A 14,373-nucleotide genomic window follows, 5' to 3' on the forward strand; every position below is an offset into this window, starting at 1 on the left:
AAGACATACTTTTCTTGTATTACTAAAATCATTAAGCCTAACTGTTAAAGCTCAAAACCAGATTTGGTCCAGAATTATCCCTACACATTGTTAGGCCACCTGACAGAGGTGGGTGGATCAGAAGCCTTCAGAGGACAGCGTTAACATTTGCCTCTGCTGCTTGTAGCTGGAGTTTCTGACCTTGTCACTGACCCCAGGAGAAGCTCTACGGAGAAAGACGAAACAAAAGTAGGGGTATTTAAGGACAGAGCTGTGATTCGAGGACGTGAGAGGATGAGGAACCAAAGCAGCAGCCAGCAGAGTAGCAGAGCAGAAAGGCGACAGCCGACAGAAATTCCGCCTCTGCTAGAGACCCAGAACTCACGTGAGCACGCGCTGTGATTCGCTCTAACAGCGCATCATGAGATAGCAGCTTACACCGTGCTCAGAAAAACACCCTAATCCTCTTACCCGTGACATAGGAAAAGAGAGCAGATTTGTGCTGGAGGGAACTAGGTCTTCTCTCTTTGGAAAGCATTCTCGAATCGCTCGGTTCGTATTTTTCAGCAGTGATAAACATTTTATGCATCTTTGGATTGATGCCTGCCGGAATCATACGTGGGCTACGCTGGTAGAAATGCAGCGCTCTGTTTCCTGCAATGGCTTTGTGGATGCTCCTTTTGTTGGACTGGCTTTGGTTGTAGGTCTGTAAGAGAGCAGAGAAACCACACGTTGGTGGACGGTCTTTTCACGTGACCCGATCAAAAGCAGAACAACCCCCCAGTGTCTGTGGGGCTCCTCAGGATGTTGTGCTGCCTCACCAAGATGTCAGTTTGTTTTCTCTTTTGCTTTCCCAAACACAACTAAACCAAAACATGCTGCCAGGCCCTGAGAGCCAACCCCATAACCTCTTTTGTGACTGTTGTCAGTAGGTGACACAACTATTGTTTCATAGACAAAAACAATAAAGCAATAAGGTTGTACTGAAAATCTGATAATTAATACATTAAAACATGGCTACTAAGTGGTTTCTTTTTAATCTTCTTAAAGAGCTTCCATACTATAATATCTAATTCAATTTAAATTTGACTTATCATTGTTTTGTGCCTAGGTAAAACACCCAAGAGGCACAAAAAGCAAGGCAATACCACAGAAGAGTGATAGTTGTTTAAGCTGAAAGCAACACAAGGTATAAACCCCTCTGCAAACAGATCAGAAGTAGGCACAGCACTTGGAGAAAGCAGCACAGCCCTTGCCTGGGGGAATTTCCAATCTGCAACAGATCCAGGGATGATGTAAATTAGAATACATCAGAAACAAAGAAAAGAGGTCAAGCAAAAAAAGGCCCAAGATTATTTTTAATGTCATACGTGCTCCAAGTCCTTTTAATTACAGTGTTTTTATTGCACAGCAGAGAAACCAAGGCAAAGATGGGGAAAGTGAGGGAAGAAGGTGTTTCCCTCTCTGAACATTTCTGGTCCTGGCTCTGTGGCAGGCCAGGAGGGAGGCAGCGTGCCCAGGGAGGCAGGCTACGCGCTCTGCGTATGACACAGCGGCCGCTACGCTCCTTTCGGGGAGATGATCTCCGGAAGCCAGGATTAGGGCAGACGGACACAAGAAGATGCTCTGAATAAACCCGAAGAGGGTAACAGCTAGCTCTATTATACTGCCCGTCAGGTATTCCAATAAACATCTTTTAAGCCTAGAACAGGCAAAAACATGTTTTTATAGAAAACAATGCATCACCAGGTTCACTGCTTAATCAAATCATTACTTCACTGTTCGTGAGACAGTACGTTCGCCTTTCCTTTGTTTCATAGAGCGTCAGCTTGGCCTGAGAGGAGCCAGAGAGGCCGTGAGCTGCCCTGTCCCTCCCCCAGGTGCCGGTGTAAACCTGCTGCTCACAGCTCCGGTCCAGGCTGATGCCCATGCGGTCAGACATCAAACGAGCCAAGGGGAAACACAGTGCACCTCGGAATGTAACACAGCTAGAAAGCAGGAGAGCGGTAAGGCAAATGCTCAAGGAACCCAGGGCATGAGCAGGGTGCCACCACACGACGCGAGAGCGGGACAGCCGGACCCGGCGGGAGACGCGGGAGGAGAGGACCACAGACAGGTAATGAACGCTTCTGTCACAGAAATTCCTGTCACACTTCCAGACCTGCATTCTGTAATTGTTCCCTGCAAAATTTCTTCAAAAGCTTTAGAACGGACTAGAAGGGGTTTGATTTTAAAAAGAAAAGTCCCCCAAATTAATATGAGACCATTAATTACTCAGCTGCAAGTTATGCGATAGGGAAGAAACTCTGCATTAACAGATGTGGAGAGACTCAGTTAAAAAACCCAACCAAACCCACCCAACCAACAACAGTACTGTTCAGCAACTCAATTTACTTCATAGAAACACAGAATGGTTTGGGTGGGAAAGGACCTTAAAGACCATCCAGTTCCAAACCCCTTGCCACGGGCAGGGACACCTTCCATAGCCCAGGTTGCTCCAAGCCTCATCCAGCCTGGCCTTGGACACTTCCAGGGATGGGGCATCCACAGCTTCTCTGGGAACCTGTCCCAGTGCCTCACCACCCTCTGCGGGAAGAATTCCTTCCTGATGTCCAATCTAAACCTCCCCACTTTCAATTTAAACCCATTACCCCTTGTCCTGTCACTACAAGCCCTTGTAAAAAGTCCCCCCCCAGCTTCCTTGTAGCCCCTTCAGGTACTGGAAGGTTCACGATCTCAAATACAAAAAAAATACAGTTACTATCCTAGCTGGAGGAAGGTTCTGCTTCAACTATTTCTGAGGAAACCTGAAGAATCCAACTACCTAAGTGAAACTCCAAGGAGTTTAAGGGACCATTTCAATATCCCGTTACAGAGCAGAGCTTTCAGCAGTAACCAGTCTTCATAAACACCATGAGAAAATGCCTATTTACAACCACCATTCCTGTCTATCATTTTTAACCCTCAACCCTTCAAAGCAGCTTTTGTGCCCTCAGGCAGGATTCTTTGGACCCTCATTTAGAACTAAATCTCTGCAACCCACAGATTTAAACCAGCGGCACAACATCGACTGGAATGAATGAACAGCAAGACTCTGCAATTCTGGGTTTACAACTGGCTTACACAGACCTCCGATTTCTCTGTCGTGAAACCTGATCCAACTCGGAACCAACCTCACATGTAACCAAAACCAGCACAGAATAGTGAGGTGCTCTCTAAAACTGGCCTGGTTCCCACAGGGGTTGCCCTGCCAGGACCTGGGGCCAGACCTAGCGAGCCTGCGCCTGCGGGATGACGCCAGGTCTGACGTCGCTAGGTCTGGCCCCGGGCCGTGTGCTGGTACAGCTGAAGATCGGTTCCCCCGGCTCACGGGTCAGATTTCCACTGATACATTCGTTTCCCAAGGGGCAACCTGTGCTCAGAGATGATTAATTATACCCTGAGTTGAGTGCTGAGGTTCAGGAATTTAACAAAAGTAGATTTCCACTTAAGCTGATCTCTTCAGACCTCACACGTAAGTCTGCTACCGCTAAGTACTCATCTGAAGCACAGTGTCGTCAGCAATTCAGAGCGAGACGTGCCCAGCCCTCCTGTGCTCAGAGCCTCATCCCTCCCTCTCCCAGACGTCGCTCTGTACCCCGGGGAAACCCCTGTATTGCCTGAGTTTGTCATTTACAGAATAAACGTTACTCAGAACAAAGCCCTTCACACGGGGAAAGTGTGCGGTTTGGGAAAATTGAGGGGGATGATACTTTCCTTCAGTGTTGCCAGGGGGGCTGGGTATTGCTGTGATGTGTACCGGACAGCGTACCGTTTCCTGGGAGAGGCTAGAGAAGAAAGCTCCATACTCACACGTTCCTCCCGCCCTTTGGCGAGGATGACCACGATCCTGCCCTGCCGCCTGCGCCCCGTTCGGCCCATCCTCTGCACGAGGCGAATCGGACTTTTCTGGGCGTCGAAGCAGATGATGAGATCCACTTCTCCAATGTCCAAGCCTTCTTCCCCAACACAGGTGGAGACCAGCGTGTTATACCCACCTTCACGGAAGCGTTTTACCACCTGAACAAACGATTCCAATCGGATTGAGGAGGTTAGCCAGAAAGGCCCTTGCATGCACGCTGCAGTCTGTCTGGGTTCAGACAGAAGTTGAAAAAATTAATTTAGATTTTAAAGCTGCAACCCCAGCCTTTCTCAATTTGCCAGCTACTTCACCCTGATCGCACACCACGCACTAATGTTATCCACACGGGCACGTCGACCCTCCAGTTCTAACAAAGGAGGAAAGGCAGACCTCATCCCAACTCCAACCATGGCATTCTTCTAAAACCGATCCTCCCAACTTTGCAATAAATATTGTTGTGTGTGTGTTTGGTTTTTTTAAACCTTCCCAGACCAAACTTTAAGGATATATCTTATTTTTTTCTACGTACAAGAAAAAAAAGCCCCTAAGCAAGTAAATATTTGAATATTTCCCAGGTTTTCAAATACATGAGTTAGCACTTCTCAATGCAACGTGAATGTAAATTTATGAAATATTTCTACTTACATATTCTGTTCAGCAAGTATAATTTTGGATACTCTGAAAGCAACTGAACTACACAGGGATTTACTCATGACACTTTAAAGTTCAGTCCCTGCCATACAGGTGATATCGATACATAGCTCTTTACACAGTTAATACTTTTTATCGCCGCTTCTTAATACAAGTCTCATCTTCTCTTTACCTCAAGTTGTTCCTTTTGTGTGAAGCCTTTTGTGCTCTTCCCTGTGGAGTGGCCAACAAAGGTCATCACTCTGACCAGTGGCCTGAGCCGGGAAAGCATGTCTGCGATTTCCTGCACGCTATCTCGAAACGACGAGAAGATCATCACCCTGGTGTCCACAGCTCTGCTTTCAGTTGGGACTTGATCTGTTTCATTTTCAGAAGAGAGAAAAGCATTTTTGTGCATGATTTTAAAATAATTACCAATAAAAAGGGAAGGACAGGTCGTCCCACAAAGCTACACGTTGACAGCGCTCATCTCCCATCATGGGGAGGTTCTGCCCAAGCACGCCGCATTCTCATTTTCTCAAAGAAACTTCCTTAAAAGAAATTTCATTTCAAAAAAATCTAAGTAAATACATCAAAAAACAGTAGGCAAAAGTCACAGTTAGAAGCCACTCAGCCTGTTCAGGCCAACCTCCCAGAAAAAGCTCCTGCTCGAACAATCCATCTTTGGAATCACATCAGCATTGTAACTTGGGAGAACGTACACCTCCTGTGGTGAGAATGGCTGTGTCTGAGGTACCATTACCAATGCTACTTTGAGAAGCTCAGGTTTGATGGCACCTGTCGTGACACAAAGTTTAAGATGCCATCGTCCAAGGAGCCTACAAAGTGGGCATTTAAGCAGCAGATTTTAAAGTCAGAGTTAGAGGGGCTCAGTGACACATCACACTAAAATCCACTGTTCCCACCAGTTTGGGATCCAGCATGGCGGACTACCAGAGATTTCCTACAGAAAGTTGTCTCTAGCTTCAGCCCCTCATGACAGCAGAAACGTGCTGAACTTCCCTTTATTCCACAATCTGTTGCTTCTGATCTGTCATCACAACGGGTTGTCTCTCCCATTTCAGCAGCACGGAGAGCTTTTCCCTTCTCGAAGACAACGGAAAAATAACTGTGCTGATAAACGGTTTCTCAGCAAGGTGCCACTGACCAAAGCTACTTTTCTCATGTTACACCATCACGGATTTTGTCTGCTGGGTACTCATTTTCTTCTTCATTCTTTTTAAATGTATAACGGCATCTGCCTTCATGTGCACAAGCAAAAGCTATCTAAGCAACATGCAAATCTTCAACAGTCAGCATCTGTTTATCCTACCCAAATATTCCCCGCGGAGGGTGGGAGCACTGGGACAGGTTCCCAGAGAAGCTGTGGATGCCCCATCCCTGGGAGTGTCCAAGGCCAGGCTGGATGAGGCTTGGAGCAACCTGGTCTAGTGGAAGGTGTCCCTGCCCATGGCAGGGGGTGGCACTGGGTAGGCTTTAAGGCCCCTTCCCACCTAAACCATGCTGGGATTCTACAAAATACTGAACCAACATGCCCGTCACTGCGTGCGCTGAAGTATAAACCTAGTGTGTTAAAAGAGAGAATCTCTGAAAGGATATAACGAGCTGCTGACACTGGCACAGCTTGTATGCATCACCTACACAGCCCTCAGATGAAATCCAATAGACTTCCAGGGATAAAGATCTCCTCTTTTACACAATTCCCCACAAAACACCTTTGTATCTCATTAAAAGAAAGGTTAGGCAAGGAACTAAAATTCTCAAGAATAAATGTGTAAAACGTGTTTCCTTGAATATGTGAAGAACAGTCACTTGGTGCCCGACGAGGGCCACGCTATGCCTGTAACCCCAGCATCAAGCTGTGCCTTGAGGTTAAAGCATTCAGTGTAACACACACATGTCTTCCTGACCAACTGTCAGTTCCAGTTTTTAGGGGTGCATGTCTACATGCAGAAATGCTTTTAGCAGCTCAAGTTGAAAAGGAGAAGCTGAAGCTAACTATTTTCCCCATTTCTTTTTAAGATGAGCCTTGAATTCACAGGTAGGTTATGAAGCTGGCTGCCTCTGGTCAAACCAAATTTCCCTTCTGAGGCAACCTTTCACAGCCAAGGAGCTCAGACAAGAGGATCTCCAAGGTCCCTTCCAACTAGTCTAAACCATCCTGTGATACTCCACTGCACTGGTTCAGTACATTGCGGGCGACTTGGGAGCCCATCTGTCAAGTCAGAAACCACCCCCCAGTGAAGGCCTAGAAATGAAACGGTGAATATGATTCTATATTTTTAGCTAGAAACTAGACAAGGGACCTTAGAGCCCACCCAGTCCCACCCCCTGCCATGGGCAGGGACACCTTCCATAGCCCAGGGTGGCTCCAAGCCTCATCCAGCCTGGCCTTGGACACTCCCAGGGATGGGGCATCCACAGCTTCTCTGGGAACCTGTCCCAGTGCTCCCACCCTCTGCGGGAAGAATTCCTTCCTGATGTCCCATCTCCATCTCCCTCTTTCAATTTAAGCCCATCACCCCTTGTCCTGGCACTACATAATCTACACGATCTGCCATCCTGAGCATAGCGACAAGCTACATATTCCAAAACAAGTGCAGGTTGGATATATCTCTCTTTCACATGTTCATATTATTCTCCTCCACTAACTTTATTCTAAACAACATTGGTCTTTATCAATTTTTAGCATATTCTCATGACTGACTAGCCAAAGTGTTCAGTAGCATCTGTCCTTGCCTTGTAAATGATGTCATCCTGCTGCTATTACCTCCCTGACCTTATATCCAAAACCAGACTTAGAAAATTCACGACATTAGCAGCCCATAATCAATCTGACAAGTAATCCAGGTATGGAAGATTAGCTGGGAGAAGCTCATTATGCTGAGCCAACAGGCCTTAGGGGCTGGCCAGAATACTGTCTTACCTGAGCTGCTGGTAAGTGCATCCTGCGAAGCAGGGCAGGAGCTACGTGGCCAGGAAACTCAGCCTGGTCGATGACGAGTTCGAAATGCTCAGCGCTTGCACAGCCTTCTCAGCACTACTGGCACAAGTCCTCACCAGAGAGGCTCCATGGCAAACGGAGGGAAAAGAGCTGGTGTTGATCCTGACTAATGGCTTAGGTTCTTCCCCGTCTCCCTCTCTGTCTCAAATGCAGGGCTGGTGTTGACCTAATGGCTTAGGTTCTTCCCCCTCTCCCTCTCTGTCTCAAATGCAGGGCTATGCAGGGAAAATGCTCCGCAGAAGCAGTTACTGGATTTAAAAGTTCACCGGGCATGAACACAGGGCATTACGGTTCAGAGTAGTCCCGTAACGCGTAACTGGGACGAAGGAGATCAGGTACAGGGGTCTGTGCACTCCTGTTTTTCACCTAATGGCTTAGGTTCTTCCCCCTCTCCCTCTCTGTCTCAAATGCAGGGCTATGCAGGGAAAATGCTCCGCAGAAGCAGTTACTGGATTTAAAAGTTCACCGGGCATGAACACAGGGCATTACGGTTCAGAGTAGTCCCGTAACGCGTAACTGGGACGAAGGAGATCAGGTACAGGGGTCTGTGCACTCCTGTTTTTCCCTAGGGATACCAAACACTTGCACGAGTTCCACAAACAAATGCTGGATGCGTTTTCCACTGCTCACGGAAGGATTTAGGCTTTTAGTTCAGAGCCTCCTGAGGGAGCGGACACCCCTGCGGTCACGTTTGGAACCTTAGCACGTACTCAGGTTTTTACTGACACTCATGACAGGTTCTTGTCCGGAGGAGGGAGAAATCAGGACAGGGTGTGTTACCTATGCAGGCAGAGTCTAAAACCAGAATTTAGGGTGCAGCTACTTGTATGTGTGAATTTAGAGTTTACTTGCAAGCAACAGGGAGTAAGGGTAGAAATAGACTGGGTTATTGCTCAAATATCATCAGAGACACTATGCCACAGGGAATATTAAGGCAAATAAATGTGTGTCTCCCTCTTTCTGCCACCACCCAGTGAACTTAGGCTGGAGATGCATAACTTAGGAGACACAGACTGGAGCTTCCCCTGAGTTATGGGAACGCCTCCAAGTTTGTGACCAGACTGTGACTGTGAAGCACCTTCCGGCCCTGCGTTAGACACAGAGATTTCAGCATCAGCTGTCTGAACTCGCTTTGAATCTACCTACATGCATTGAGATAACCATGTTCAGGATGCTGCTTCATACTCCCCAAGGCCTTGTGTCGCACGCTCGTTACAAGGATAAAGGAGCTTACAGGGATCAAGGACAGCAAGAAAACCTAACATACCTAGCTCGAGATGCGACTCGATGTGCTACCACACCTCGCCAATTCAGCTCTAAAAGGTGTTTCTTCCTGCACAGTTACTGTAAATTTCTATTTACAGCAGTAAAAACTGACAGTTCAAGCCTACTCACTTCTGGGGTTCCTGCACAGACACAAAACACAACACCAAACCATTTGTGTGCTAATTACCTGTCAGTAATATTAAGATTCGTGTCTGACCAACATTGCAAGGAAAAACATAGCTGATGGGATTCATATGACAGCAAAATCCATGCTGTCAAAAGAAGACAGAAGCTTATTAAATATGGACCTCCCCTATGATGAAAGGCTAAGAGTTGGGCTTGTTCAGCTTGGAGAAGAGAAGGCTCCGGGGAGCCCTTATTGCAGCTTTCCAGTGCCTGAAGGGGCTACAAGGAAGCTGGGGGGGACTTTTTACAAGGGCTTGTAGTGACAGGACAAGGGGGGACGGGTTTAAATTGAAAGTGGGGAGGGTTAGATGAGATATCAGGAAGAAATTCTTCCCGCAGAGGGTGGGAGCACTGGGACAGGTTCCCAGAGAAGCTGTGGATGCCCCATCCCTGGGAGTGTCCAAGGCCAGGCTGGATGAGGCTTGGAGCACCCTGGGCTATGGAAGGTGTCCCTGCCCATGGCAGGGGGGTTGGAACTAGATGGTCCCTTCCCACCCAAACCATTCTGTGATTCTCTGATTAAATACACACCATGAAGTAACTCCAGCACAGAATGCAGCACCTGAAAACAAAAGGCGATGGCGTGGGAAGATGTTGTTAGAGAAAGCCAGGCAGAGGCAGGGAGGGAGGGCAGGTGGGAGGCAGGGAGGACAGAGAGAAGGATGGATGGAGGGGGTGGAGGGAAAAAACAGAAGAAAATAATTTGATTAAATGCGTTGGGACACACTGCAAACTGAAAAATACAGAAATGTGGGAAGTTAAAGTTGCCTGGACTGCTACTACACAGTAGTGGTCGTTTCCGGCGTGTTCTGAGACTCAAGCAGCTAAGACAGGAGAAGAAAAGAAGACAAGAAAACCCACAAATAATCAGAACTCTGCCGAGCACAAAGATCCAAACAGAGAAGGGGAAAAAGTGAAGAAGCTGCAAAAAGAATTGTTGCTTATGTCATCATTCCAAAAGCAACAGTTGGATCAAGAAGGCGAAATTTCCCAAAACCTCAAGCTAATGGATGAGGTGTTTTTGTTCTCCCTTGTGGTCAGGCTGCAGAAGGAGAGAGACGGATGGGACGGAAGGTTTTGAACGTCACGCGGGTGCCTCAGAGCGGGTCATTCTTAGCTACAGGCTGGACAGCAGAACTTTTCCCCTCAAGCTCCGGAAGCACATTGCGTCTCGCTCCACAGGAGGCGACGGGAGCGCTGCACTGAGCGATGCTTCCCAGAACAACTCCTGGCGCTAAGAAAATCATGAGTTTACTATCACCGTTTTACTACACTGACAGAACAGTTTATATCCAACTAAAACTGGACGTAGGGAGTGTTCTTTCAAGAGATTGCACAGTACAGTTCTTCTAAAGAGGAGGTTTCCCCACAGAAGATCCACAAACACACGAGACAATACAGAAGCACTTGAACAAATTCAGAAGTAAATTAGTAGCATATCACTTGTTTTCAAGGTTCAACTGTTCGGATACTTTTCCTTTGAGTTGCTGGTACTTACCAGAACATCCTTTGTTCCAGGATCTGAAGTGTTCTATTACAATTTCCTCCAATTTCCTTAATTTTGGATGACTGTAGATAAATTCCTTCTTATTTTCAAACCCTGAAAAGGATGTAAACCAATTAAGGAATAAGTAAATGTGCAACAAGTATGAAGGTTTAGTGAACTTCGTTTCCTCCCACTGCAACTCCCTGAGTCGGACATAGGAATTCCTGGCACGAGTTCTAATGGCATTCACCTACACAAGCGACCTGTGGCAGACAGAAGCACGTTTGGTAAACCCAGTCTTCAAAAGAGTGTTGTTACCTGTGTTACAGTCACACTGTAAAAGATATATAGTCAAACAGTAACAATTTAACCTTCCATTTTAAACCTAATTAAAAAATTCAGACACAGAAAACTAGTTTCAAGGTACTAAAACCGCCGAGAGAAGATTCTTTTTAAAAAGAATCTGGGGAAAACAATCTGGAATAAAGAATTGTAGACAAGGGTTTCACAGTGAATGGCTTCTGCAGCTGCAAACTCTGGTGAGGCACCTACTCTTTCATTTAAGAAGAAAGCAAATATTTTGTCCCTAAAAGGGAAACACTGACCTGTTTCACTCTTGTAAGCTTTTCCGTTTGCTGTAGGCAGAGATGTGTCTGAAAACATGTCGCTAAGCTGCTGATAGAGCTTCGTGAAGTCCTCATTGCGACCAAGTTCATTCTTCGTACGGGTTAACCCTTTGTAAAAAGTTGAAATACCTTAGTATTTGATCTCCAGAGTGAATATAATTTTTTCTATCCAAAAGACAGGCTGTCTCAGAGGTTGCAAGCTTCTTTCAAGAGCTAAGAGACATGTTAACTTTAGAAAATGTAATAACCATCATTTGACATCAACATTTTTTCAGGTAAGATGCCACTATAGAATTTAAACATGAAAACATGCACAGAAAAGTTTTATATCAACCATTTAGCACTAGAAGTCATCCTATCCAGAAATGATGAGGGTGGGGGCAGTGGGACAGGTTGCCCAGAGAAGCTGTGGATGTCCCATCCCTGGGAGTGTCCAAGGCCAGGCTGGATGAGGCTTGGAGCAACCTGGGCTATGGAAGGTGTCCCTGCCCATGGCAGGGGGTGGGACTGGGGAGGCTTTAAGATCCCTTCCAACCCAAACCATTTTCCATGATTTTGTGAAGTGCTGCCAGTACTGAAAGGAAGGGAATATAAGCTAAAAGCAAGAATTATATTTCTTGAATTATTTTATGTCAATGTTGAAAAGAATTTTGTTCCACTCAAACCAGAAACCAACCCTGCCCGAAGCAGTACAGAAAACCTGTTTATTAGACCTTATTTTCCATCAGTTCTTTTTCAATAGCAGCCAGGGATTTAAGGAACCTGAGCACCTAGGAAATACATGAAATGCTCTTTGGTGCCCAGGTCTAACAGCAGCACCATACCACCAGAATCCTAAAATCGGCAGATGCAGAAGTAATACATTGTAAAAATGTCAAAAGCACAAAATAATGAGAAATTATTAGCACATGCATACTCTAAAAATACATTCTATAGATCCTCTATAATATGAAGCAAGCACCGTAAGCTTTTGGTTCCGACGCAGGCCGAAGCAATGTCATTTTAATGAAGCAGAGCTGCAGGCAAAGTAGCTTTTCAAAGTTCCCACACAGTTGTACAGCCAAGAGTAAAGCAAAGTGAAGCAAGACACCTGAGAGGCACTCCATGGGGTAACCTGAAGCGCTGGGACCCTCCCCTCCCACACCACTCTTCAGAGGACTGCCGGTCGACACTGCTGGGTGGGAATTTTACCCCTCACGAAGACGACAGTAACAAAGCAGGTCTTCCCGACAGCCAGGACAACCCACCGGCTCTGACAATGACTGTGGAGAGCTGCAAAAGAGCCAGAGTAACCAGGGACACAGCTAGGACAATCAAGTGAGGCCAGAACAGAAGCCAACATTCTGCTTAGTGAGCAAAAGTGGAAGGTGTTGCACAGCTGGGACAGAAATTCCAGTGGGATGTGCCCAAACCTGTCATCTTCTGGCACAGACACTCAGAACTCACACGCAGTGAGGTTTGCTGCGGGGGGAGGAACGGCTTTGCCAGACCAAGCTATTGCTCAGGTTGTTTAATGGTGACTCTGTCTCTACAGATACCACTGCCACTTACTCCGAGTTCTGTTTGGGCTTTATTTTTTTCAGAACTGCTGCCATATAAACACATTTGCTCTCCCAAATATAATCCTTCTTTAACACCGTGCTAACATGTTTCCAGCAGGGATGAAGGGGAGCAAAATACCAGTTACATTTGCAAGCTACCCATCACATAAGCTGGTTTGTGCTAAAGTTGCCCTAGAGATGAGGTGAGGTAAGTGAGAAGGAGTGGGAATAAAAGGAAAGACGTTTTGAAGACATCTCACCTTTTGATCCGTCCATAATTCCACAAAGGTAGATAAACAATGACCGTAACCCCATTTGCAGCAGCAGCTCATACCCATGATACAAACTGATACAAAGCGCAAAATCTCCTTCAATTACGCCTGGGTGTAATCCCTGTGGAAGCAAAACAGACCCGTCAGTAAACTCGGAAGTCAACAGGCAGAGGAATCATGCAGCAATTCTCATGACAAAAGTTAGACTGACACCTGGGAAACGGAGCCGAATCCCAAGCTAAGGCCCAGCGAGCAGTCTGTCACCAAAACCTGCAGGGAACGGGTCACACGATGCTTCATGATCAATGAACACAGTCCTCTCCACATCAAAATGATCTCCAAAACACCTGTGTTATCTAGTCAAGATCAGCTCATTACATACCTAAGGTCTCAAAACAAAGTTAGACTGACACCTGGGAAACGGAGCCGAATCCCAAGCTAAGGCCCAGCGAGCAGTCTGTCACCAAAACCTGCAGGGAACGGGTCACACGATGCTTCATGATCAATGAACACAGTCCTCTCCACATCAAAATGATCTCCAAAACACCTGTGTTATCTAGTCAAGATCAGCTCATTACATACCTAAGGTCTCAAAACAACTTCAGTTTGGAAGTTGTTCATCTTTTCCTTAGCTTGCCTACATCAGCATCAAGATGCACAGAACAAGTCAGCGTGTTTTAGTGCAGGGCTAGAAATAGAATGGTGGGGGGGAAGTCTAACCTAAAATGCAGCAGGAAACACTGTGGAGCATCACAGCAGAACAGGTTTCCCAGAGAAGCTGTGGATGCCCCATCCCTGGGAGTGTCCAAGGCCAGGCTGGATGAGGCTTGGAGCAACCTGGGCTATGGAAGGTGTCCCTGTCCATGGCAGGGGGTGGGACTGGGGGGGCTTTAAGGTCTCATCCCAGCCAACCCGCTCTGGGATTCTACTCTATATTCACTGCTTCAGGAAGAGGAGACAAAGCCACTTACCGCGTTCTGTGAAGGCGGGTTTTTCCTATACTGGTCTCTCGCCAGGATGAGCTGGTACTTGGTAAGAGTGGGGATATCCCGCCTTGCTAAAACACCCACTTTAATCAGGCGCCCAGCAAACGTTTCTAGGACCTGCAGACAAAACAGAGCACACACAGGATGTGACGGTGTGTCTATTTAGCCCTTTGAGGGATTTTATTTTTTACAGATGTCACACAGCAGAACACAAGCAGCTCAGTCCCTTTATTTGAAACACAGAATTTTTCCAAAGAAACGGTACTGATTTCTGAATAATTTGTTACTGTACCAGGTAATAACCTGGCTCTCCACCTCACCGAAAGCTCCTCCACTATCAGTGTGTTTCTAGGCTAATTTGTAATTGGCTTTTTTTCTAAGACCAGCAGAACTATACCTGGGTTCCCTAAGGATTTGTGCCTCCCATCCTACAAACACACAACCTCCTGTCCCTAAGAACACCCCATATCCACCA

At 46.5% G+C, this 14,373-nt stretch overlaps 1 protein-coding gene across 1 annotated transcript; it reads right to left on the bottom strand.

Annotated features, from left to right (window-relative positions):
* Nucleotides 1-450: 450 nt before the first annotated feature.
* On the bottom strand, nt 451-14,015 carry FANCM (Fanconi anemia, complementation group M; the record flags this gene model as incomplete). Its single annotated transcript, XM_010153572.1, has 7 exons — nt 451-685; nt 3,832-4,038; nt 4,704-4,882; nt 10,492-10,587; nt 11,088-11,207; nt 12,901-13,033; nt 13,884-14,015. Coding segments are annotated over 7 exons (1,102 nt in total), but the record flags the coding sequence as incomplete, so codon positions are not given.
* Between the last annotated feature and the right edge of the window lie 358 nt (nt 14,016-14,373).

The sequence above is a fragment of the Eurypyga helias genome, unplaced genomic scaffold, assembly GCF_000690775.1.
Source record: "Eurypyga helias isolate BGI_N326 unplaced genomic scaffold, ASM69077v1 scaffold13816, whole genome shotgun sequence".
In the NCBI taxonomy this organism is placed as follows: Eukaryota; Metazoa; Chordata; class Aves; order Eurypygiformes; family Eurypygidae; genus Eurypyga; species Eurypyga helias.